Source organism: Scomber japonicus, chromosome 12, assembly GCF_027409825.1.
Source record: "Scomber japonicus isolate fScoJap1 chromosome 12, fScoJap1.pri, whole genome shotgun sequence".
NCBI classification, from domain to species: Eukaryota; Metazoa; Chordata; class Actinopteri; order Scombriformes; family Scombridae; genus Scomber; species Scomber japonicus.
Genome location: NC_070589.1, coordinates 15,803,459 through 15,830,152, shown reverse-complemented (window position 1 = coordinate 15,830,152; position 26,694 = coordinate 15,803,459). Strand labels below are relative to the sequence as shown.

Sequence of the window (26,694 nt, the reverse complement as noted above, 5' to 3'; positions counted from 1 at the left end):
CTTAAAATACAACTTTTACAGTACACAGTTTAGTTTGTATTTCCTTGAATCGGCACATAGAAAGCTTTTGTTTAGCGTTGAAAATTATATGAACATGACTAAAGGCAGCTTCCTGTTATATGGATACAAAACAGTGAAAGAGAATCTGGATGTTTTTTGTTTTGATACCTAAGGCCCTCTAGTGGCTGGTTTACAGACATACAATAGCTCATATGCTGCCATGTTGCTGTTGAAACCAAATACTGAACATGTTCTAGCTACCTTTTAGCTAATTCAGTGGTATGAATTATTTGGGAAATATTTAGGTAATTATCTAAAAGTATTAGCCGCAGTTCAAATCCTCAGAATAACTGGAAAAATCTTGGCTAGGTTTTTCTACTTTGAAGTTGAATTGTGAGTACATCCTATATGTAAGCCTTCTTCTTCCTGCCTTATCTGTCTCTGAAACAGGTGTAATGAAGAGAGCTACCTCCATGTCCTACATGGATGGCTGTGTTGGTACATGGCCAAAGGAGAAACGGTTAGTGTCTAAAGTAAGGGCTAAGAATGTCACCAGAGCAGATGACATTCTTTGAGCTGCATATGAGAAGACAGGTCTGTAATTTCCTAGTTAAACTAACGCCTAATTTCTTTCTCTCTTCTTCCCTCAGCTCCTCCTCTCGCGGAATCTCCTTTGAGATTCCTCTGGATGGAGATCCGACCATGCCAATTAGTGAAGTTCCCTCTCTCCGCGGTATGACCCGTTCTGCTAGCAGTGATGGTCTCGGTTTCAAAGTTCACTATGCACGAGGAGGCATGAAGCGCCACCAATCCCTTATGCCCGTCAACAACAACATAAATGGCCAGAGCCGACACATTCCAGAGGAAGATGAAACCTCCCACAAACCACTCGGGCGGAACAACACATTCTCTATCAAGAACCAAAGCAGGTGCAGATGAATGTTCATTTACTTTTTGTTTTAGAGAATTTTGCAATTTTCACATGAGAGACAATTCATGGATTTATAACTCTTTTTACAGTTTGAAGGTTCAATGCAGTGATTGTTTTATGATGGAAGGACTGCTTATGAACTGCTTTTATTTTTCCTTGTGAAACAAAACTGGGGGTAAAGCAAGCATGATATGCATACTATAATCTGCAGCGCCATTAGCTGCCTTCTCAGTTACATTTCTGTCCTGCTACTCACCTATACACATTTCAGCATCCACAGAAACTTAACATTTGCATTAATAGAAAATAATTTACTACTTTGAACTTTTTGAACATTAGTTGTATGGCAATCTCAGATTTTCTTAACAAATTTTAATAAAATTTATATTCATAAATGTCTGTGGAATGAGATAACAAATACTAGTAGAGAAGTACATCTTCTCCAATGCTGATGATTCAATACTTCATACTTATTCAATGCCACCATGTTTTCTTTAAATTTTTGCAAGTTTAGGCCTCTACAAAGTAAATAAATTACAGAATATTCGGGAATACCTTTTTCCAAAACTTGTTTGTACCATTCTTGTATACTTCAGTGTTTCTGTTAATATTAAAATTAGAAACATTTGAAATACAGAGATTTTGCGCTGTTAAGGTAAACCAGATGTCTCTGTTGTAAATGATGTAAACTATCTCTGTTAATTGCAGTAATTCCAGTGTAATGAATCAAGTGAAGTGAAGCTAACTTTACAGTTACATCCTACATGTTCAAACTGCATGAAGGGCATCCACCAGTTTATTTCACTCTAGTTAATTAGGAGAATCTATAATCAGCATCAGTTAACTTTCCTAAACCTGTCCCTAGGTACTCTAATGGAGACCTCTCCGACAGCAACCACCACCCCAGCAATCACCATGGTAACCACAGTGGCCACATCAGCCCATCGACTCCTCCGAGCATCGAAGAGGCCCTGAAGATCATCCACAACACAGAAAGGCCCCATGCTAGCCTCGGCGTGGGTGACAGAGACAATGGCTTCTTTCTTCACGATGCAGAGCCTTCAGACCCTCCAGGACCGTCGGGTCTAGGAGATGACCAGGGATCAGCTAAGGCCCAGTTGAATGACCATGACCCCAACTCTGTCTCCACTGATGAAGTTGACACAGGCATCCATGTGAGGACAGAGGACATTCAAAGCTTGGATGAGGACTCCTCCTCTCTGAGAGACTATTCAGATATAGACCCGGACTGTGAGGCCATGACCAGGTCATGCCCTCTACCTGGCCAGGCGGAGAGGGAAAGAAATGGGGAAGGAGAGCGTACAGGTGTTGGTGAGTCTAGCCCTGCAGGTGAGAGGGGAGATGGAGTCGACAGGAGCAGCCCCTGCCCAAGTTCAGCACCCACACTCCCCAGATCCCACACAGTCAGCCCTGCCTCATCCTCTGTTGGCTCTGCAGGCGGCATGGTGCGAATGACAAGCTTTGCTGAGCAGAAGTTCAGGAAGTTAGAGGGGAGGAGTAGTGGAGGAACAACACCAGAGAGTTCAGATCTCAATGTACCGTATACACACCAGACCAAAATCTTTTCTTCTCAGGTTTGTCATCCATTCTTTTTGAAATATGTGTCAAAGTCAGAAATGCACTTTGGAGTGATGTAGCTCAGCATACTAACTCTTCTCTCTTCACTCTAGATCTCCACACCCCCTTTGCCGATCACATCTCCCTCTCCAATATCGCCTTCCCCCAGAGACCCCTCCCACGTCATAGCCTCAGAGATGATTCAACTGAGGATGAAGCTGGAAGAGAAACGCAGAGCCATTGAAGCCCAGAAGAAGAAGGTAAATGGATAGAGACAAAGAGAGACCATTCACGGTATAAACGTCCAGGTTATGATGCTATCTTTACATTTTTCCAGGTGGAAGCAGCTTTTACTCGCCACCGTCAGAGGATGGGCAGAACAGCCTTTCTGAATGTAGTGAGAAGAAAGGGAGTCACTGCCCCACTCAGCCCCAGCTCAGGAGGAGCAGAAACACCTTCTCCAGAACCACTCACATCCACAAAGGAAACCAGCCAGGGCAGCATGGAGCGGGCAGAGAGGTGCAAGCCAGACGGAGCAGCTCCCAAATCGCCCTGTGAGGATGGAGGTTCGTAGGGTGCAACTATGGATTTATTTCAGTATTGATTAATCTGTATCTGTATTTTCTGATTTAGAATTCATTATTTATGTATGAATGTCTAAACAAAATGGTGAAAATGCTCATCACTATTTTGCAAAGCCCAAGAAAACATCTTGAAATTGCTTGTTTGTAATGATAAAGGTGTGGGTCCAGGTGAAATCGACCTTGCAGAGTACACACGTTCCATCGAGAGGCTGAACACGTCACTGGGGTTCCTGCAGACAGAGATGCAGCGTTTGGCTCAGCAGCAGGAGAAGATCATGGCCATGAGAGAGCAACATCAACAGACCTGGGTCATTCCTCCTCCTGCTCCATCTCCACACAGGTATAACTTAGTGGTAAATACTAATAATGTCAATAGAAAAACCATTTACCATCATCCTGCAGACCTTCTTAAATGTTCTTGACCCACCACAGGCAGCTCCGTGAGTTACGCAGTAGCAGTGTCACAGGCCGGGGCTCTGGCCGAGGATCAGTGGGGTCCTTGTCTCCCATCTTGTCCTCTTCCGGCTCTCCTCGTGCTCCCAATCATTCCCCTGCTGGCATTAAGCGACGGCCAGCGTCCTTCCATGCCAGGACACCTCGTACTCCACGACCAAATGATCTGAAGGTCACACCCTTCAGCCGAATGCTCAACACTCCCACCTCAGTGGACAGCCTACCCAGACTGAGGCGTTTCAACCCGAGCCAAACACAGACCAGCTCGTTTGCTTACCTGAGTCACGATGGCCAGGGCAATAACAGCAAAGAAAACACTAAGAACAAAGAAGAGACTACAGCAAACAGGAGTGTAGGCACTCCTTCGTCTCCCACTAAAGAATCAGCCAAAGAGAAGGAAGATGAAAGACCAGAGGAGAGGAGAGAGGCAAAGCAGGTCGAAGTCAAACAGTTGAGGTCATCAGAGGTGTTGTGTCAGCCTGTGTCTGAGATCCAAGGGACCACAGGCAGCCAGGTCAAACCAGACTCCCAGGACAGGAGAGAGCTGGTGGAGGTAACTGTGTCTGGGACAAAGCCTCCAGATAGCCAAAGTCAGGAGGTGACAGGAGAGGGAGAAGCAGGAGCAGGAGCAGAAACGTATGGGGGAGACCAGAAGATGTGCTGTGGATTCTTCTTCCAGGTGAAAAGCTATGTTTTACAGGACAAAATGTTGGTTCATTATTGATTTTAAAATATTTACCCCTTGTCATGTGAGCCCCGCTGCAATGACACAGCAGTCTCCCAGCTGGTCCCACCATCCACTTTGGGAACCAATGCAGAAAAACTGTAATCACAACTGATATGCAGAGTTCATTAACTTCTCATGAATAAAGCCATCTATACATCATGGTCCTTCATGCAGGTATCAGCAAGAATCTCTTACTGTGTGAGCCTGGCACAATATGTGCAGTATTGTGCCTATTGAGCCATGATCTGATCAGATATAATACATGACTGAATTTAGGCTAGAAAGACTGAGCCAGAACAGAGACTCATGGCAGACAATTAGACGATCATCATAAAGAGATGCCAGAGCTTTGCTGATAGAAGGTAATTAATGCCATGTTAAATACCACTTTTCCCTATATTTGAGTGAAGGCTTTGTTTTTTACATCCATTTAATCATGATAAATATAAATATGAGATTATTTAAAAAATTATCTATGAAATAACTATGAAGAGACACCATGATGACTGCCTAATGGATCATAGTAGCTTTATATACTGTGCTTATGTCTTTGTGCTCCCCACCCATCAAACACCAGGATGATATGAAAGGGGAACAGGACATGGCAGCAAAGAAAGCAGCTCTGCTGGAGAAGAGGCTGAGGAGGGAAAAGGAGGCACAGGAGAAGAAGCAACAGCAGGAGCTGGACCAGGAGCAGAATAAGGAAGCTGCACGGTACGTCTATCTTTCTTACTTCTTGCCTGTTTTTCTTATCCCCTAGATTTTGTTGCATAACATCATCTTAATCTTTGTCTTGTCCTCCAGGTTGAAAGCAGAGGAGGAGCAGCAGAAGAAGGACGACGAGAAAGAAAGGAGGGAATACATCAAGCATGAATATATGAGGAGGAAGCAACTCAAGCTGATGGATGACATGAACGACGTCATCAAACCCCGATCTGGAAGTCTCAAGAAGAAGCCAAGGCCCAAGTCCATCCACAGGGACGTCATGGAGTCGTCGACTCCCCCTGTTAGAGCATCAGGTGGGCAATGCACAAATCACGTGCAAAAAAAGAAACACATCACTGTGTGACTGTAGTCACTAACTCGTGCTTTATCTGCATGTGTTGTTGTGGGGTAGGAGTGCGTCCTCGAGGCTTCTCTGTGTCAAGTGTTTCTTTGGCCTCTCTCAATCTGGCAGACAATGACAGCAACAAGACGGATAACAAGAAGAACAACAGGTAAGGCCCACTCTGATAATTTAAAAAGCACAAGAAAAGCAACTGTTCTACTAAGTCTTTCTTAATAAAATCATATTTGTGTTCTACAAAAACAATGATCTTATGAGGTTAAAGTGTTTTAACTTTGTAATCTTGTGGTCGATAAGTTGGTCATGTCCAGAAACTTTAATCTTCATTGTCTTAAGTAAGGTATATGAAAAACAAAAGCTGCTAACTAAACTCAGTTGTTTTTTGCCTCTTACCATCTGCACACCTTCGAAATGTGTTTCTTTTTTAAATTTGACTAAAAACTTAGTAGTAGTGGTGGTGTTTTAGCAAAATGTTGATCCAAAGTCGTGAGATGACTTCATTCATATCTTATTCTCATACACCTTTTCCTCAAGCTCTCCACAATCATATTTAGTCTTTAAATAGTCTCACAATCTCTACAACCAATATTTTGGAATGACTTTTTTTGTTCATTGTAACATTCTCACTCTTCATGCCTAAACCTAACTAATGAAGGCAACAAGTACTAGCCAATCAGAGGCAAAGTAGGACAGGTTTTGCCAGGAACAGTAAGATCCATAATAACACCACTACCAGATATAAAAACTGTGCTGTGATCTTTTTTAATTAATTGGATGTTTGACGATAATATGTCTTTTTTATGAGGTTTTATGCTCGACATCTTGACTCTCTTTTATCCCTCTCCTTTTTCCTCTACTTTGCATGCTTCCCTCAGACGCAATAAAGTAGCTTCTTCCCATGTCCCGTTCTTCCTAAGCTCTCCCAAAGAGAGAAAGGGAAGGTTAGTAAAGCCTCCGAAAGTAGTGGTTTTTTACCAAAAGTCTCAATTGGTGTATTAAAGTAGTCATGACTCTATGTTGATGTACTATAGCTCCATTAAACTTCCATTAAATCCTACATGTCTTCCAACACAAACACATAAAAGTAGACAAATGAGTAACTAGTAAAATAATTTAACATCGTAATTTTCTGTCATTGTAGCTCTAGCTCTTGCTTCTTCCTTCAGGTTCATTGGACCTGCATTGCAGAGCTGCTTCCGCTTCAGTTGTCCTGCTCTTTATCCTCTTTCTGTCTTTTGCAGTATTGTTCTCGGGCTGTTTGCTCTCTTCTCTATGCTGGCTGCTCTGCGCTTTACCACTGTGTTTACTGTTTCCTCCACAAGTACTTGGGCTTGTCTCTAACAGTAGCCGCAAAGACAGCACTAATACTTTGCTTTGCTTGGCTGAACATGCCTTTCTGTCTCCCCACTGCACAGCTTCGCAGGAGTATATACAGTATGATGTAATGCAAGACAACAGGCAGGGGTTGAAGAATTGTGTCACAGCGTCTGACCTTGATTTTCCATATATCTCTGTGTGTGTGTGTGTGTGCATGTTTGTTTGTACAATCTGTCTGTGCTTCCGTACGTCGTTCATGTTCATGTCTGCTCACCTTTATGTGTTTGTTGGTATATTTTGTGCGTGTTTTTTGTCGGTTTGTACGTAATCGTCTCCAGGCCAGACTCTGCTGAAGGTTTTTCTTCTTGCCCGTCCGCTGGGAGTCGTAACGGAGAGAAGGACTGGGAAAACGATTCTACCACCTCCTCCACTCCCTCCAACACGGAGTACACAGGTATTAGAGATGCTGTTCACTCATGGACATTTACACAGCTACTGTAATGAGTTGACGATCTGATGCTTATGCTGTATTTTATTCTGTCAGGACCCAAATTATACAAGGAGCCCAGTGCCAAGTCCAACAAGCACATCATCCAGAATGCTTTGGCTCACTGCTGCCTGGCTGGCAAGGTCAACGAAGGGCAGAAAAACAAGATACTTGATGTATGTTTTGCGTTTATGTGTTCGTATGTGTGGATTTAGGTAACAGTCTGCACTCGACAATGATTGCTTTTTTTCTCCTGTTACATTCTGCAGGAAATGGAGAAATCTGAAGCCAACAACTTCTTGGTGTTGTTCCGTGACGCCGGCTGCCAGTTCAGGTCCGTGTACACCTACTGCCCTGAGACAGAAGCGATCACCAGATTGACCGGCATCGGGCCGAGGAGCATCACAGCCAAGATGATTGAGGGCCTGTACAAATACAACTCAGACAGGAAGCAGTTCAGCCAGATCCCAGCCAAAACCATGTCCGCCAGTGTGGACGCCATCACCATTGCCAGCCATCTGTGGCAGACCAAGAAGCAGGGGACGCCCAAAAAACTGCACCCTAAGTAGTGGCAGATGGCTGGGCACCATTTGGACATGCCTCTCTGGAAATACAAAAGAATTTGTGGATTTTCCTTGTTGTTTTTTTAAAGGGGCACTGTTGTAATTCACAACTGGAATGTAGAACACAAGTGGGCCTCACAGACATTTTTGAGCTGACTTTGACACTTAAATGGGGCACAAGTGTGTACTTGTCAGCATGTGTATCAATGTTCTCGTGTGCCAAAAAAAGAGAAGAAAATAATAGGCGGTTGGATGCCTTACCTAGTTGAACCACTGAAGCACTGAATGTCACGCCTCTGAAAGAGGCCGTTTGGTTTCTATAAGTTGATCATGTGTGGCCTTATGCTTGTTTTGTGTTATATGGATGCGCTGTGAGTGTTGGTGTCATTTTGTCAGCGACAGTCTGTTGTGATACAGGAGAGGTTGTGTGTACACATAGGTCTGGGCTCACATTACAACCCCTCAAGCCCAGATCGTGCTAAGGGTGGCCTGTCTGATCAGGGATCAGGTAAAAGCAGCATTTCCTGATGAGTTGTGCTGCTTTACAGGCATATTTTTTTGTTTTATTTTTTGTTTTTTTACATATGAATGAAAACCTATAAACAGTTCCAATTTGTGTATGTGTGTGTATAGTGAAGTGCCATGAAGAGTGAGGAAAAGACCTCATTTTTTGTGATTGCAATTACTTTCCACAAGTGTGAAATGATGCGATTGTTGACATACGGAGTACCATCGAACAGTTCTGGAAAGCACCTGCAATAAACTCTAATTTATTTCATTTGAATAATGCTTTGAAGATATTTTAAAAAGGCGTCTTAGATTTTATTCAGAGAAACATAATATACAGTTCGTATATAAGTTAAATTAGTTTGTATATAATGGCAGTTCCATTCACAAAGTCAGCTTGTAGTAGCTTTTGAGTAGCTTTTATAATTTATCACCTGTGTGTATAAGTATGTTGTCGTTTGGGGCCTTTTATTGTGCTGCAAACACAAAAAAGTGTGATCACTCAACAGTGTCACTGATAAGACGATCATCAGTAGTAGAAATGACAGAAATCCCTCACTGTGTCATCAGTCTGTGCAATCCAAGTAATCACCATTGACCATGTTGCAGTTTAAACTAACAAATACTCAAAAATGTCACTTTAATGTGCATATTGTCTTAACTAGTAGATCTTGATTACCGTCAAAGTAGTCCACAATTGTAAATAAATGACTTCACCTGTAATAGCACTTCAAGACCCCCGTCCCCTTCCCACTGTCCCCGTCGCCCAGACTAATCAAAGATGTTTCCACGTCATGACTGTTGTGCTTGTTACTTTTACATTACCGTTAAACTTTTATTATGCTTTCCTTGAGTATGTGTTGACACTGTACAGATATATTTTGGCATATAGAAGTATTTTTTGTAACGACATTTACCCGTTGGAGGTGTGTACTCTTGAGGCAGTGAAGTAGTTGAAGGAAGTGTGTTGAAAGCGATGTGTAGCTGAAGAGAGGTGAGGTGTAAAGTCTCATTCAAGGCTTTATTGTGGAAAAGTATCAAATCCAGTAAGTATACTGAGAAAAATCATAGTATTTTTTTCCAACTCTGAACTCATTTTCCTTTTCATTTTACAATATGGTCAACTGTTCATGGATTTTTTGTTTTGTTTTTGTTTTTTCTATTCCTTTGAGCTTTATTAAAATGCCAGCTATCAACAGCATTCATGGTGTCTCATTTCACACTGGTGTCGTTATTCATTTGATTGTAACGGTTATTAATTATCAAAATTCCAGTTATTCTGCAACACCAAATACATTTTTGACATCATTATTATCATTATAATCATTGTAGGTTGTAGTGTTACAGTGTATTTTTGACTAATGAAGTGGAAGTGAAGTATAGACTTTAGGCTATTAAATAAAACCTGCATTTATTCCGTAATTTTATTCCGCATTTTTCTCCACAATATCTTAGCTATAAATCAGCAGGGCCCTTATAGTTTATTGCATATTAGGCCTATCTGACTGAAATGATTGATATTTTGTTAAAGTTGTTTTTCCTAAATTTCCTTCCATTTTTCATCAAATTAAGGGACCCTTGTAATGGATTTATGTTTAAAGGAAGATGACCACACACAGACTTCTTTATTCAAACAGCATAATGCTGAATCAAAGCCCAATGTTTCAGTGTACACCTTCATCATTGGGCCACCTGTATTGTTAACTGTCTTTGCTTTACATAGCACCATCTTGTGGATAAAGTATAGACTCACTTTTTAAATCTGTTTTAACTCTATAGAAACATGTTTTGCTTGCTGTAATCATTCCTCCCTGTTCATAATGACCATTAGAAGATCCTTTCCAAATACATTTACAATGTAAGTGATGGGGGTCAACATCCTGAAGATAATCCTTAACCATACAAGTGAATCAAATAACGTGTATTTCTTCCATCCTTGCAGTCTTTTCAGTAAAAAAAAATCCCACTTTCCTGTTCAGCTGCAGTGAAAGGATTGTTACAAAAAGAGAAAAAACAGGCACGAACAATACAATTATTTTAAAGATATTGATTTGAATAATTTGTATGGCTGAAGCCTGACAGCCCTTGCACAGAGGGAGGATGAACTCTTACTGGTCAGTATGAACATGAGGAATAATTACAGTAACCACAAAAAGGTGTCAATGTTCATTTTGGGATCTGACTAGGCTAAACTACTGACAGACAGACAGGCAGACAGACAGACTTTAAAACTGTGAGCCTATCCTTTAAATTAAAACTAATCAAACCACCCAAGAGAGCAAAGAATAGAATTCCTACACAATGTCAAACTAATTGTATCAAAGCTAGATAATAACAGTTAAACTTAGTTAGTTAACCAAGCCTGAATCAGTCCATGTTCTCAGCGCCTTGAAAGTGTAGACTAGAAATTGATATAAAACCATAAAATGCTATGTTTGCTAAAAGAGGCGTGCGAGTTATAATTGACCAGTCTGATGTTTATAGAGGTGTTTGTGGTCATTCTATTACAGCCTGATGCTATTTGTACCTAATTTGATAAAGCTAAACACAGCTTGAATGACTCAGTGGCTGTCAATATATCATCATATCTGTCCTGCTGTCTTCAGAGGCTGCAGATGAATTGAAGGAGAAGCTTTGCATACAGTATAAAGCAGCTGTGGGTAACAGATACTACAACTTTTAATTGACAGAACAATGCAGCCTGCTTTACTGACATCAAAGCTTTACTGTTATCACATTAAACTGCAATTTATATGCTGATTTAAAAATCTACTGGTCGGAGATTTTTAATCAAAATAGTTTATATCTACAGCAAAGTGTGGATATGTTATTGATGTGTACTTGCTGCACGTATTTAGTTTTCTTTTGTTGATAAATCCTCAAAGTGTCAGCAGATTGCAGCAGGAACAGTTCTGACATCTCTTCTCAATACAACATCCAAGTAAAACACAACTTGCTTTGCACTTCCTCATTGAAATAAAACCTCCCATCTGTTTGCCCTTCTCCTCCCATCTGTGCACCATTTCTGAAAGCTGAAAGAGGCAGCTGAGACAAATTGTGACCCTTTTGGCTTTCCATAACCATACACTTTGCACTGGGCACCAAAGCCCAAAGATTGGCAAAGTGAGGCTCCAGCACATAAGACATTTTGCCGGTCATTGCACTGCCATGAGGTTTGAGCCCATCATTTCCCTAAACACAACAAAGCCAAAAACACACCAATGTTTCACAAAATGGAAAATAAACCAGGGATAACATTCCTGATTGTGATTGGCCAGAACCCAATTAACTCCCAATTAAAACATGACCTGACCAGATTATTAAGTGATATTAAGCCATATGGAAGTAAAGTGGTACACTGACTGGTCATGGATGTATATTTGGATGCTACTGGGCTGGTTTTAATTGTGTTTTGTGACATTTTGTGTTTTTGATTTTGTTATTGTGTTTTCTAAAATGATTTTATGTATTAGGCTTCATGTTTTGTTGTGTGTTTGTGAAATGCTATGTTTTATGTATGTGTGTTTTGTGACATGTTGTGTGTTTGTTTGTGTTATTTGTCCTGCTATTTTGTGAAAACGTATTATCTTTTTTGAATTTTTGTCATTGTGTTTCATATTTTGTTTGTGTGTTTTCTATTATGTTTTGCACCCAAAGGGGCCTCTGTACATGTCCCTCTCACAACAGCAGCCCTATGACTTTTATCATGTAGTGACTTCCATCATGTCGTGTGTCTTGATGCTGCTGCAGATGTGAAGTTTGTCTATGTGGATGCTGGATGGAGGCGGTGCTCCTACAATAAAGGCAGCAGGCAGGGCTGGGCAGCAGCAGACCGCAACGGAGAGGCAGAGAAAGATCCAGCTAGGAGGGGACACAGTCAGTCAGACAAGGAGGAGGGACAGCAAGGCAAAGACAAAACACCACTGAGACACAACCGCGGTGACAGCGGCTGGTTACAACAACGGAAACACCCGGGAGACTGCGTTTTCATCCCATGTATTTTTAGAAACAGGTGAGTATTAGTCGCAGATTTGTGTTGCCGGTGTTGAAAGCTGTCAGTGCGTACCCCGCCCGCCCAGCTAACTAGCGGATGATGCCTCTCTCCCCTCGGCCTGGCTAGCTCGTCAGTCTCCCCTCCCGACCGCCTGTTAAATCATTCAGCTTTCTATGAGCTCTGACGGTAACTAGCTATTTGTTGTTTTTTCTCTCTAATCCGGTCGCTAAATTGAGCAGCTATGCGAAGCTAACAAGTAGCCAAAGCTTCTTATACTGTGTGACTTGTGGCTTACTGCCAGTGTTATTAGCTAACCATCTCTCATGCTAGCTTAGCAGGACTGCAGTGCTCGTCTTTCATTATGTGTAAGCAGGACAGCAACTGTTGTTTTTTTCTGATAGTTTTGTTGCTGTTGGTGTAAAGTATTGAAGGTCACTTAACCTGATAGATGAATGCTGAAAAGGCCTTAAGTTGTCATGGTTTCAGTTTTATAGAAATAGCTGTTTCTTCTGTAAACACCACATGTGGAGCAGTGTGCATCCCTTCAGGCTAATCCAGCAGGTATTCACTTGACTCTTGACCTCTCTGCTGTCTTAGGATACAAGCAAAAAACATGTGATGGGGAGATGTAAAAAACCCTCATTCTCAATTAGAATTAGTAATTAGAATTATAGTTTTTAAAAAAAAAACCCAACATGATAGGAAAAGAGCAATGTCAAAATAAATACAGAAGAGCCTGGTGTGAGTACAAGGATCAACACTGTTCTTATTATAGTCCTCCATCGGATAAATAAATCTAAATCTAATACACATTATAATTGGATAGTAGTTAACCAACATGCAGAAGATGATTTAAATACCTCCTGAGGGTTTTTTTATTGTGCTTGTTCAATCTGTGTAGATTTGCATGAGTAGATAAGTTGGTTGTAAGATAAGGTGAACATGCAAACAACACCTGAGGTTGTTGCAAATCACAACAGTCTGCTGAGCTTTTAGGTTTATCCTCCTTTGATCGTCAACTTTGTAGAGTAGGAGATGTTTTGGGATTGATGACACTGCATTTTTTTCTGAGTAGGAGGTTTGAGATTCATGCAGGTGTGACGTTTGATCAGCTTCCGGGCCACTTCCGGGCCAAGATGAAGGAATCTGTATATTTTGGCACAGCTGCTTTTTAGCAATGCTTCGTTTCTCATTCGTACAGCTGCACACTTTCATTGTTAATGTTTACAGTCTAACCACAGTCCTGAAGTTCCCCTGCCACTGAGAAGCTCAATGTAAACATCTGCATGTTAGATGCTTTCTTCAAGGGCAAATAGCCTCTAGAGCTGGGTGACACATCTGAAGTCATTATATATGGCCTATACATGCACAATTACACATAGAAGAATAGCAGTTGTTCAAAATAAAATGTGTGATACATGAGACCAGTCTTTATTGTGTAATACAAAATATATTTTTAACAAATGGTTAGTTTTTAAATAACATCTTGCTTGACATTAGAAATTTGGATAGATATTTGTAGAACAGAGATCATATCATCATGATATGATTTGGCTAAAAGTCTTTGAATGATGATATTGAATTAGTACCTGACTCTACTTGCAACCAACATTTTCTCATCCTGGTCCATGTTCTTGTGCAGCCCGTCGTCACCATGACAGCGGAGGAAACCATAAACGTGAAGGAGGTGGAGCTCATTAAGGTGATCCTGGACTTTCTTAACTCCAGGAAGTTGCACATCAGCATGCTGGCTCTGGAAAAGGAAAGTGGTGTCATCAACGGGCTCTACTCAGACGACATGCTCTTCCTGAGGTAGGTGAATGACAGAAACAGTCACAGCAGACAGTCTGGAGTGTTGTCGTCTCTGCTTTCTGCTCCAAATGTCGGCAACTACAAGGCAGCTGTTGAAGTGATACGTTTCATGTTTCTGATAGTGTCTTCTGCATTAGAGATGGTGTAACACTGCACCACCGCATTAGATGTGAGTGCAGTCTGTGATCTGTAATTCTACACAGTCAGAGTATTAAATACATTTTGATTTTCACCTGCTGATGTGAATCGTAGCTTAATTGGCAGTTTTATGTTGTCATGGTGTACATTTAAGTTAGGGAGACAGACATTCTGAAAATCTTCATTCTTTTTGTTATGTTGTGTCTGTGTCTGTATGTTTCAATGGAAAAATAATTTGCGTTTACACATTTGTGGAACTTTGAAAATGAATTATTAATAAATTAACTGTATTAAAACTGCACTGTTTTCGTTTTAGGCAACTGGTGCTTGATGGCCAGTGGGATGAGGTCCTGCAATTCATCCAGCCTTTGGAGTGCATGGATAAGTTTGACAGAAAAAAGTGTGTTTTTAAAGTCTGAATCATTTTCAATATATTTGAGTATATGTGTATGTCTGTATGTTTTATATTTTTAGTTTATTAGTTGTTTGACTTGAAGTTATGAGACTCTGGAAGCCTTCATATTAACATGGGAACACATTTCAAAACAAACAGCATCAACACTTAAACTGCCTCTTTTTGTGTCAGGATTTCTAATATTGACTCTTGGTGCTGTCATGTTGTCAGGTTTCGTTACATTATCCTAAAGCAGAAGTTTCTAGAGGCTCTGTGTGTGAACAACGCCATGTCTGCAGAGGACGAACCACAGCACGTAAGTCAAAGCACTAAATTTGGTGACTACTTTGGTGAAGTATTTTTATGTTGTCTAAGCTTCCAAGATGACGACACAACTTTAGGCTTCCCAACAGCATTGTTTTGTCTTCCCACTGACATGAGAGTGTGAAAGGGCTCAATATGTGTTTTTTAATACATGTAGCTTGACACAGAAACACTGCAAGTTATCTGAATGAGCTTAACAATCTTTTCTGGTAATGAAGACAGGATGAGGCAATGTGTGTGTGTGCTCACATTTGCATGCATGGAGTGACGGGACTATTGGCCACGCTGCAGCCGAGGACTTAACCGGATTAAGCTGTTAATGTCCTCCTTTGATACACATACCATGTAACATGTGCTATGTTTACTCAACATATCTGTTTGTTTACCTGTGATGCCCTGCACACTGAGGTCCACCAGCAGGTGCAGCCAACTTACTTTTTCCACTGAGAATTAGATCTCGTACCCCAATATTACCCTACAAGTAACTGTAATAGCAATGTATGACACTTGCAGTATATGCTGCTGTGCCAATGCAAGAGCTTGTTACTGAATTATACATACATGTAAAATTGGCCACCCAAATGAAGAAATACACCTAAAAATTTTAACAACGTATAAACATAATCCTAATGTTTCATTCAAGCATATAATGTACTGGTTCTGGTGACCAAAACAAATGCATTATAATGTGTGCTTCTGCTAAAGAACCCTTGCAGAAGCAACTAAAACTATTTGAAGAAATATTCAGATGCAGGTTGAAATCAAATTCTTAATTGTTAATTTAAAAAAAAAGCTATATCAATAAATGTTAATCGTAGTCTCTCATATAATCACACATACAGTGACATACTTGGAGCTCATTCTATCATCTCTGTTCATGCTCTTAAATTAGGCTAGCTGTGGGCCCACTGTCACATGGCATAGCTGTTGCTGAATACAGCTTCTGACTCTGTGCCAGAGCTATCGTGTCCTATTAACAGGATTAGGTCAGGCTTCTTTGGACATCTGTGTGTGTGTGTGTGTGTGTGTGTGTGTGTGTGTGTGTGTGTGTGTGTGTGTGTGTGTGTGTTATTTTGTAGGATGATGTGAGACAATCTTTTAGGAGTCTGTAGGAAGGGTTTCCTCTCATCCAAAACCACTCTCTCTAAATTTCTGGTGTATGTTAGCCTTGAAGCATTTTTTTTATTTTTGGTCAGTCCTAACTGACATTTAAAAGTCATCTTTGCCTCCGGTGTGCTGCCAGAGAGATAAAGCTCTCTCAAAAGGTACCACACTGTTCTACTTCAACTGATCAGGGAGAAACTTCTACTCAATCATATGTTACAGTCAGAAATATCTGTTGTGTTTTTCAGTTGGAGTTCACCATGCAGGAAGCAGTCAAGTGTCTTCATGCCCTTGAGGAGTTCTGTCCCTCTAAAGATGACTACAGTAAACTGTGTCTGCTCCTCACCCTGCCTCGCCTCACAAACCATGCTGAGTTTAAGGTAAAGGATTTAAATTAGATGGAGTAGTTATTTCAGCAGTTAAGAATAGAGAAGGATTTTATACTCAAATCTTTTAGAATTTTACTCTTTTTAACACTCTGCTGTGACTCAAATCATCTACGTTTTCATTCTCTGCTACTTATAATAACAGTTTTACAAGACCAATGGATATCTCCGTATATGTTGTTGAAATGTTTGCCCCTGTGTGTTTGGCATGGACTATGTTAAGTTCGTATTGCTTTGCTGATGTCCTGCAGGACTGGAACCCAAGCACAGCCAGAGTGCAGTGTTTTGAAGATGCCTGCACCATGGTGGCAGAGTTCATCCCCGCAGACAGGAAGCTTAGTGAGGCCGGATTCAAAGCTAGCAGGGATCGACTTTTCCAGCTGGCTCTCAAGGGAGTCCTCTATGAGTGCTGTGTGGAGTTCTGCCAGGTTTGAACTACTAAAACTAAACATAGGTACAGAACCAGTCAACAGTTTGGACACACCTTCATATTCCCTGAAATGAGAAAGTGTGTCCAGACCTTTGACTGGTACTGTACAATCAGTTGAGCTCCAAAAGTAGGTTGTACCTCTAACCTGCTAAGTAACCACATTACAGAGGGGGTTGGTGGATTAATTGTATCAAAAATAAAGTAAATAAATAAAATGTGTTGTTCTTGTTCATTTTTCAGAGCAAGGCAACAGGTGAGGAGATCACAGAGAGTGAAGTTCTCCTGGGTGTTGACATGTTGTGCGGTAACGGCTGTGATGACCTGGACTTGTCCCTGCTCTCCTGGATGCAGAACCTCTCCCAAAGTGTCTTCTCCTGTGCATTCGAACAGAAGCAACTCAACATCCACGTGGACCGCCTGGTCAAGCCGGCAAAGACCGGTTACGCTGACCTCCTCACCCCACTCATCAGCAAATTGTCTCCGTACCCCTCCTCTCCCCTGCGACGCCCCCAGTCTGCTGACACCTATATGTCGCGCTCATTGAATCCGGCGTTGGACGGGCTGTCTTATGGCCTCTCTGGCCAGGATAAGAGAGCAAGCGGAGGGGAGAGTGCGCCAGGCAAAGGGGTCTCTCCCATGTCTCACTCATTTGCCAACTTCCACTACCCTGGAGCTGGCGGGCAGAGCCTGAGCAGGAGTCTCATGATGGAGAGCTCCGACTGCCACAGCATCTTTGAGGAATCCCCTGAAACGTAAGGACTCAGATTTCTAGTTGACCACATTTCTGTTAATCTTAAAATGTTTTGAGACTTTGGTTTTATGCATCACCTGTTCAAATGTTTTAGTAATGCTTATGATCACAGAGGCACAGCACTCCTCTTTTGCTTTTTTTGGTCTTTTTTGGTTTTCTGTGTGAAGCTCAAGGACAGAAACACCTGTGGATAAGATGATGAGTTCAGGTGGAGCTCAAAACGTGCGTCCTGCCTCAGCTCCGGGAGAGGATGCACCTTCAGCTGGCTCTGCTGACAGAAATGAGGTAAATCTCAAACACAGCTGACCTTGTTAGGCCTGTTGTATGTCACACATAACTTATTCTTTTCATATCCCTGCATTGTTTTCTTCCTTTGTTGGGCGTTGCCTACAGTGAATGTCTAAATATAGGCTGGTTCTGATGAATCTTTGCAGTGTGATGAGTCATCTTCTTCCAACATGTTTGACAGTGACTCAAGCTCAGTCAAGGATGACATGGCTGTTAAGTTGTTGTTTTTCTTTTTTTTATTGAGGGGGTCCTGTGGAGTTTTTTGGTTCGTGACAATCAGTGTTACCCACCAAAACGCATTGTTTACCCTTGAGTAGGGCTGGGCAATTAATCGAAACCGACATTTAGAAACTCTAATCGACTTAATCTTGCTCATGTCAATTAATCCTAGTGTTCACTGTTGCCATGACAGTAAGGGCCCTATTTTAACAATCTATAGCGCATGGCGTGAAGCTCAAAATAGCAACGAGCCACCAATGCGCCTGACCACACCTCATTTTGAGATCAACACGCCCATAGGCGCACAGACTGGTGCAAGTGCATTGGCTATTTAGACAACGTGGGCGCAGGGCGAGAAAATGACAACTGAGCCGGAGGAAACTAACAAAGACACATGCGCCATGCCCGCCATCCGCTGTGCGCTGACCGCAAGATGGGGCCCTAAAGGTTGCATATCTTTAAGGAATTTGAAAACTTGTTTCCAGTGATCATTTTAACCCAAACCATGATCTTTACATAGTTTTAATCAAGTGGGTTTTGTGCCTAAACTAGACATTAACCACAGTGTCACACCTTAAAACATTATTATTTTCACTCCCTAAAGATACTCGTGCGAAAATATTGCAAAATATCATGTGAGGGTAGTGTAAAATACAAAACAAGAAACTGTGAAAATACAAAATTATTCATCAAGGGTGTTGATTAGCGTTAATTAATCGTAATCAAGGTAACAACCATGTTACATGCATTTCCTTCCTTATAAAGAATTTGCAAACATGAGTTTGCCTCCACCCAAAACATGATGTGTGTGCAGAGTTTGAAACTAGAAGGCAGCCTGTTTTCAAATTCGTCTGCTACAGGGAAAGTTGCTCTGTGCTCACTGAAAATCTGAGTTTAATTGGTGAGCCTATGAGCAGGACTTGTGACATCACAGTTAGTTTGGAGCCAGTCGTGGTTTAATATTTAACTTACTCAAGTGTGACATCGAAACTTGAAGCCTACAGTGCATAAACACTGAAAACTGACTTCTTATTGAAGTATGACACAAGGCATCTTGTGTTTAGCAGTTAAACCTCTGAAATTAACAATATTGTTAGATCTATAGATTGAGGGTTTTTCAATTAAGAAGAAGGAATAGAGGTCATTTTAATGGATTTTAATTAGATAATTGTACTTTTTTGTGGAAAAACCATTTCACACACAAGTAATGATTCATAGTAGAGTGTTTATATACAACTTAAAACATCGTCTGCAGCAGACGAATTTGAAAACAGGCTGCCTTCTGTTTCAAATGTCTTTAAACATTTGAAACATGCATTGTTTACATCCAGGTTGACATGCTTGCAGTCTTCTTCCCTGCTTTTGCTGGTAGTATTTTTATGTTTCTTGGGACATTACTGCTTCGTGTAGATCAGTGGAACAGTGTGAATATAACCTTGTGTGTGTACATGAGAACAAACAGAACAAGAACCTACTTATAAAAGCCAGTTTCAAGCTACACCAGCTGATTGACAGTTTGTGGTGGTAATGTGGAGAAAGGCGTAGCAGTACACTAACAAAAGCAGGGAAGAAGAAGACTGCAAGATGGCAAACAATTTTAAAAGTTTTCAAAAAATAGTTTTTTTAAAGTACTTTAAGAGGAAGGGAATACAATAACATGCTTTTTGCACCTCGAGGATACACACATGTGTTGTGAATTTTAACATTGCTTTTGTTTATTTAAAAGAAAACTCCTCTGGGCATTTATTAATTAATGAATGCATATAGACACAAATGTTGAATTAGTAACACCCAAATGCGTCAAATAAAATTGCTAATTAAAAGTTCAGCATGTTTCATATTCTAGTGATTATATGTTATGTGATTCTGATGGGATTTAAAGCGGGTAGACAGTAACAATGGCGACAGGGCTAGGCTCTAATAGAGGAAAACAAGCCCAGGTGGGATATGATCTCAGGTCAGTGGGGATTATTCGGCTGCTAACCACAAAAGCTAGTCATTACTGCCCTTGTGTTGCCTGTAAACAAGGTGTTACCTCAGTATCTGTTTCTGTCTGCCTCATGCTTTCTATTCTGGGCCCCCTGTGCTGGGGTGTAAAGTTCGTGTTTCGCACTGCCTTCTCCGTCACCCTGGAGACACATAAAGAGGCCAGAAACAGAAGCAGACTTAGGGGCCTCCGTGTCCTCACTGTCACACTCCTCCCCACTCTTTCTTGTTTTCCTCTCTAGCCTCCGTCCCCTCTCCAGAGCTGGCACAGTGCCAGTGTCTCTCCCCTCCACAAACATAGATCTGTTCCTATCAGATAGTCCAGACAGGAAGCAAAGAGCAGAGAGGGGAAATGACCTGTCCTCAGCTCTCAGTCTCAGCCTTTTTCCTTCTCCAAATACCTGAACTGGCAGAAGAATGGGGTGGATCTGGGTTCATCTTCTGACAGTGCTGCCTTTGAATAGTGTTTAATAGGAGCTGGCTCTGAACTTATTCCGATGTTAGCCTCATTTCTACGGACCAATCTTCATGTATTCAGTAATTTAACTGATTCACTTATACAAAGTGACCTAAAATGCTTTAGAATTAATACAACAGTAGGGTAAATTCACAAATGACTAATGGGACCTATCTAGAATACAACGTTCAAATATATTCCATGTTTTCTTTTTTATGTGCATAATACATGAACAACTTCTGTTCAATCCTCAGCTTCGGGACTCTACAGAGAAGTATGAGGAATATTATCGCCAGCGTCTTCGTGTGCAGCAGCACTTGGAGCAGAAACAGCAGCAGAGGCAGATGTATCAGCAGATGTTGCTGGAGGGAGGGGTGCAGCAGGACCCTCCACCCAGCGACATGCAGCACAGCCTCACAGAGAAGTTCCTCAACAGGTAAAAAACACCACAATAGAAACTTAAATGAGCACATCATCAGTAACGTGTAGTCAATTGTCAAGTTACATGGTGGACTGCTGTGTCAGCGTAGTTCTGGTTTAGCTCTCCTGTATCAAGCTTGCTAATTACTGCATGGCTTTTAATACGATCATACAATAGAGGAGCAGCTGTCAGACATGAGGTGTTGTACATGTTAACGCCCTGATAATGATGAATCTCAAGGGGTTTCCACACAATAACACACACACCTCCCCCCAAAACCCACCTCCAGTCCACACTGTGCCATCTGTGGTGTTGGGACAGTTGTCTCCTTGAGAAATAGCACCTCTCTGAAAGAGCGTTGCAAGATAAGCATGCTCTAAAACCACCAGAAAAGTATATTTAGATTTGACCCCATGACAAAAATAATGTGGGGAATTTGATTGTTTTTTTTATTTTCTCTGTCATCAGGACAAAAGCTCTTTGATTTTGTTCCCTTGAGAGTTCCTTCCAGTCCCCCCTCTCCCTGGCTCTGTATCCTCTGCATTATTCACAAGGCTAGTTGTACATAATGACATCATTCAGTTTTCTTTTGTCCTCTGTCTTTTTATAGTTTTAACTAGATTTAACTAGCTTGTCTACTACAGTCTGGAGGCAAAATTAAAATGTGAAGTAGCTTTCCTCCTTTTCTTGATGGCTTAAAAACACAAAGCAGGTAAAGAGAGTAAGAAAAATTAAAAGAAAAATGGTTATTGAGATGTATTTAATGATTGTGTGTGGGGGTTCTTCAGGTCCATCCAGAAGCTGGAGGAATTAAATGTGGGGATGGAGAATTTAGGAGAGGAGGTGAAGTCTCTGGCTCAGCAGTGCAATGGCAACGCGAACACAGCCCCATCTGAGGACAATAATAACTCTCCATCTGTGACCCCGGAGAAGAACAGCACCCAAGGGGGAGGGGTGCTCAGCAGCACCCCAGAGCGCACCGTGGGAGGCCGCGCAGTCCCACCCCCAAACGAGTCCCCTGTCGTCACCGAGAGGTAGATGTGACTTCTTTATTTTCATAGTGGGATTGGATGTAGGGCTGAATTAGATGATTACTGTGTTTTGTGTTTTTTCTTTTTCAGTGAGAAGAAACACAAAGAAGGTCAACAAGATGACTCTCCAGGCTCCTTAACCCGGAGTAAAGAGGTGGGGATGCACACAAACGTATCAACACAGCAGCCACAAACCCACAAAGCCACAGCAAAAATAACGTTGTGTAATAATCCTGGAACTATTTTTGCTCATTCACTGTTTTGCAAGGATAGTTTGTCCCGGATTGTCATTCATTGTCTCACATTTCTGTTATCTGTTATTACTGTCACTGTTACATTCTGGTATTCAGCAGAAATAAGTGTTATCCAGCCCTCTCTTATTTTAAAGTTGAGCACATTTCCTTGTTTCTGTCATAGTGTTGTATGATCAAGAGTAATTCTCATTTGACTAAGCAGATTATAACAAGCATCATGACAGTAGAGATGTCATATGGTAGAGAAGATCAGGGTAGATTATTCTGCTAATTGCATGTACTCTGTGTGCTTGTGTGTGTGTGTTTTCTTTAATAGGATGACAAACCAAAAAGCCTGTTTGTGCCAGTGCACTCTCTAGAAGATACTCAGGCTGTTCGGGCCGTTGCTTTTCACCCGTCTGGAGCGCTCTACGCTGTAGGGTCCAACTCCAAAACGCTACGTGTCTGTGCTTATCCAGAAACACTGGAAGCAAGGTAACACCTGAGCAGTCAGCCTGAAAAAATATGGCAACATTTTTCTGTTTTTCTTATCAACAACAGGATAGAAATAAAAGAGAGGAAAGAGAAAAACAAAACATTCTTGACCTTAAGGAGATAGAAGTGTACTTGCGTTTACTTTGTCATGTTGATGGTAAAAATTAGACTTCTTCACCTCACAAGCTCTGTTGCTGTAGGGCTCTGGTGAAGATCTGGTGACTGAAAGTCCACACAGTAAACTGTTTGTTTGCAAAGAATCTAAAACTGCAGATGTTTAGACCTTGTTTTGATCCTTCTTGTGTTAAGCTAGTGTGCCGTAGCTTTGTAACTTTTGTATTTATAATTGACAACATAAAAGCACTCAATCTGTAACTGTAGTTTTTCTAATTTCGGAAAATGATCAAATGGAATAGAATATAACTTAATTCTCCCTCGATAATAATCAAGCGAAGGCATTAACTCAAATTCATTCGAGATTGTTCAGTGTCATTAACAATACGCAGAGCTTTCCTGTATACAGCAGTATTATACAAACCATCTAATCTAATATGTGACCTACAATTTTCCCAGCTGCTTTTACAACCTTAGCCAATTAGTTTTTATTTGCCACAGTCTGCCTCTTTTACTCATCTAATCTGCCACTACTCGTTTCTTCCCTTCGCTAATTTATTTTTCTCATCTCCGCCTTTTCTGCCCTCGGTAGATCAAGTCCAACGAAGCAGCCAGTCGTCCGCTTCAAGAGGAATAAACACCACAAAGGTTCCATCTACTGTGTGGCCTGGAGCCACTGTGGGCAGCTGCTGGCGACAGGCTCTAATGACAAATATGTTAAAGTCCTACCTTTCAGTGCAGAGACCTGCAACGCCACAGGTCAGCCTACTCCGCATGAAAACGGTGCAAAACTGTTCTGTGATGGTGTGAGCACACATTAAGAGGGTATAATATGCTCATTCTAGGCCCAGACTTGGAGTTCAGCATGCATGATGGCACCATCAGAGATTTGGCCTTCATGGAGGGTCCAGAAAGCGGAGGAGCCATCTTGATCAGTGCTGGAGCAGGAGACTGTAACATCTACACCACCGACTGTCAGAGAGGACAGGGCCTGCACGCCCTCAGCGGACACACAGGTACGCTGACTGCTGCATGCACCTGTTTTCCTGACCTCTCAATCCTAAAGGTGTCTTCTGCCGTGAGTGGGGGGAAATCTGATTTGTGGGTTTTGTGTCCAGGTCACATTCTGTCTCTTTATACGTGGGGAGGCTGGATGATCGCTTCTGGCTCCCAAGACAAGACAGTGCGTTTCTGGGACCTCAGAGTGCCCAGCTGTGTGCGAGTAGTGGGAACTGCTTTCCATGGCTCAGGTATGGTTCATGTGTGCATCACGAGTTTCACGTCCATGTGTGCAATGTTATACACCGGAAGTAGCACCACTCCCATAATGTGCCGGTGCTCTCCATTGGAAAACAATAAATCTCTTGATAGCTTTATTGGTATCTTGTGCTGGTTTTCACAGTCACACTTCTCCTCTTCACTCCACAGGCAGTCCTGTTGCCTCGGTAGCAGTCGATCCTAGCGGTCGTCTCTTAGCAACAGGACAGGAAGACAGCGCTTGCATGCTGTATGACATAAGAGGAGGACGCATCGTGCAAGTGTATCGACCGCACGGCAGCGATGTGCGGTCTGTCAGGTTCTCTCCTGGAGCTCACTACCTGCTCACCGGCTCCTACGACACAAAGGTCATGGTCACCAACCTCCAAGGTACGTCTAACCTGCTGACAGATAAATGAAAAGCTCACATATTTCCACTCTGGTAATAAACAGTGCTGCCCTTAATTTTCAGACACAGGTTCAATACTTACTTCTAGTGGCCTTCATTCACCAGGGGTTTCCCTTTTTATTGTGACTGTAGATATGAAATTGGTCATGCTTGTGTGTTTACAGTCACGTACTTTTTGGAGACCTGATAACACTTGTTATGCAGACAGGCACTGCAACTTGCACATCTTCATGACATTTCATTATGTCAGCTGCAGAGTAAATTAGTCTGCAGGTACAGTAGATTTAAAGCTGTTCAATCGATCTTCTGCTTACACTCTGCATTCTGTGGCTTGCCCTGAGGTGCAGCTACTTTAAGTGTTTTATATGCAAAAACATTTAGCATCAAAGAAACATTTTGCTGCAGTACGCATGGTTTGGTCTTCAGAGTTCACTTCACCTAAGCAGTTTGTCGCTATGACTGAATCTGCCTGCTCTATGTGCATATTATTTCTGTAGCTACGATGAAGAAAAGTATATTTTCCCCAAGCTTTTAGTCTTTAAATATAAGCAGAAGAGAATTTGCTTCAAGCATCCTTCTGGCTCGTACTGTGTATTTCTGGGATTACTGATCTACTGTATTATTTAAATATAAATCCGGCGATATTTTTGTTATTGTCAGCAAATCCCATTTAAAAAAAAAAAAAAAGCAAAACCCAACATAGCTGTAGTCTGTGTCTTAATGCCTTCCAACTTCCCTACACTGTGGCACTTTGATCCAAACCCATTCAATCCTACTGAAGCTGTGTCACAAATATATAGTTCAATATTCTGGGGGGACTATTTTCAGCTGTGGATTTGGTGCACTTCATAGGACCAAGTCATTATTGTTTTTGGTCTTTGCCTGGCATTTGTTGACAGTAAGAGAAACATTGAATATCATCAGACTTGCCCTTTAAGACATTACAAACATTAACATCAGCATTTCTAACAGAACTCTACGTGAGTGTAGCCCCACATCAATAAAAATATCTTTTTTATTCTTTCCTCTATGTGTGTATAGGTGACTTGACCAAGCAGTTGCCTCTGACCGTGGTGGGAGAGCACGGCGACAAGGTGATACAGTGTCGATGGCACACACAAGACCTATCCTTCCTCTCATCCTCTGCCGACCGCACTGTCACACTTTGGACACACAATCCATGATACACACACATATACACACACACACACACAAGTGTGTACGTCATATCATGGTCACTTTTGGGGACTTCACATTGATTTGCATTAATTTCCTGGAGACCTACATCAACCTAACCATAACCACTTAACCAAAAAATCTGATTTTTCCCAATTGTGGATGCTGCTTTTATCCCCATTTGGACAATCCGTAACCAATTAACTGTTCTTTAGTCTGAAACTTGTCCCCAAAAGTAGCCTATGAAAAACTACACACACAAACACGGTTATTTAATTTGAGAGACACATTCCCCCTCAAAAAAACACTATTCCTCCCGCATCACCAACACTGTCACACCCTTATAACAAACTTGATGCAAATGGTCACAAACAGATGAATGAGCCTTTTTCTTTCCAGTCTGTAGGAAATCAAATAGATTCAAACACATCAGAAGCACAGACTACACGTTTTTCTTTACATCTGTCACACCACATCGATCACACTTATTGTTGTCATCTTGAGGGAAAAACAGCGGAATCATTTCTTGTTGTCACTCATCATTTCATCTTTTAATCCACTTGGTGGCATCTCATTCTCACTTTCTGCACACACTGGTTAGCCGCCGCATGTTCTTTCACTGAATAGTTGTCGAGGATAGACAGGACAGAGTGCTTTGCTCATGACGGTGCCTTTCTTGAGTTTCCATAACAAAAATGTTCTTTAAAAAAGTAAATATAGATCATATTTTGTTAAATCGTACATTCCTTCTTCTTTTGCATATCATTTTCTTACAACTGGTGTTATGCTGCTATTGTTTGGGGGAAAACATGAGTTGAATTTATGGTGTAAAATGTAAAATTTTCAGTGTCAGTAGTGAGCTCTCCCTGTCAGGAGGCTGAATCTGTGGCAGTCAAATTATCTGTCCATCAGTCAGCTGTTGCTTCCCTGCAGGATGTACTGATATCTCATGTTACTGTATCCACTGCAACTCCAAATGTGTAAATTAGCTTGTGCATTTTAAATTTGAAAATCAGTGTTTTTGCGCTGAAGCTGTTAGTGTCTCGCAATGGCTTGCTTGCA

At 41.5% G+C, this 26,694-nt stretch overlaps 2 protein-coding genes across 2 annotated transcripts in view; both read left to right on the top strand.

Annotated features, from left to right (window-relative positions):
* camsap2b (calmodulin regulated spectrin-associated protein family, member 2b) overlaps nucleotides 1-7,784 on the top strand; it is a 29,986-nt gene extending 22,202 nt beyond the window's left edge. Inside the window, exons 9-21 of the mRNA XM_053330323.1 lie at nucleotides 451-520; nucleotides 651-929; nucleotides 1,797-2,526; nucleotides 2,623-2,769; nucleotides 2,847-3,075; nucleotides 3,250-3,433; nucleotides 3,526-4,225; nucleotides 4,851-4,987; nucleotides 5,078-5,292; nucleotides 5,391-5,490; nucleotides 6,995-7,110; nucleotides 7,201-7,319; nucleotides 7,413-7,784. Coding sequence (XP_053186298.1) covers nucleotides 451-520; nucleotides 651-929; nucleotides 1,797-2,526; nucleotides 2,623-2,769; nucleotides 2,847-3,075; nucleotides 3,250-3,433; nucleotides 3,526-4,225; nucleotides 4,851-4,987; nucleotides 5,078-5,292; nucleotides 5,391-5,490; nucleotides 6,995-7,110; nucleotides 7,201-7,319; nucleotides 7,413-7,712 — 3,326 coding nt within the window. The 3' untranslated portion in view covers nucleotides 7,713-7,784. The remainder of the gene's footprint in view (nucleotides 1-450; nucleotides 521-650; nucleotides 930-1,796; nucleotides 2,527-2,622; nucleotides 2,770-2,846; nucleotides 3,076-3,249; nucleotides 3,434-3,525; nucleotides 4,226-4,850; nucleotides 4,988-5,077; nucleotides 5,293-5,390; nucleotides 5,491-6,994; nucleotides 7,111-7,200; nucleotides 7,320-7,412) is intronic.
* Nucleotides 7,785-13,861: 6,077 nt separating this feature from the next.
* wdr47a (WD repeat domain 47a) lies at nucleotides 13,862-25,640 on the top strand. The gene is made up of 16 exons (XM_053330324.1): nucleotides 13,862-14,019; nucleotides 14,474-14,557; nucleotides 14,783-14,867; nucleotides 16,228-16,359; nucleotides 16,617-16,793; nucleotides 17,036-17,547; nucleotides 17,714-17,831; nucleotides 20,751-20,932; nucleotides 21,706-21,951; nucleotides 22,039-22,102; nucleotides 22,519-22,676; nucleotides 23,383-23,549; nucleotides 23,636-23,806; nucleotides 23,909-24,040; nucleotides 24,219-24,437; nucleotides 25,498-25,640. Exons 1-16 carry the CDS (start codon nucleotides 13,862-13,864, stop codon nucleotides 25,638-25,640), a joined length of 2,748 nt encoding a protein of 915 aa, XP_053186299.1.
* Nucleotides 25,641-26,694: the final 1,054 nt, after the last annotated feature.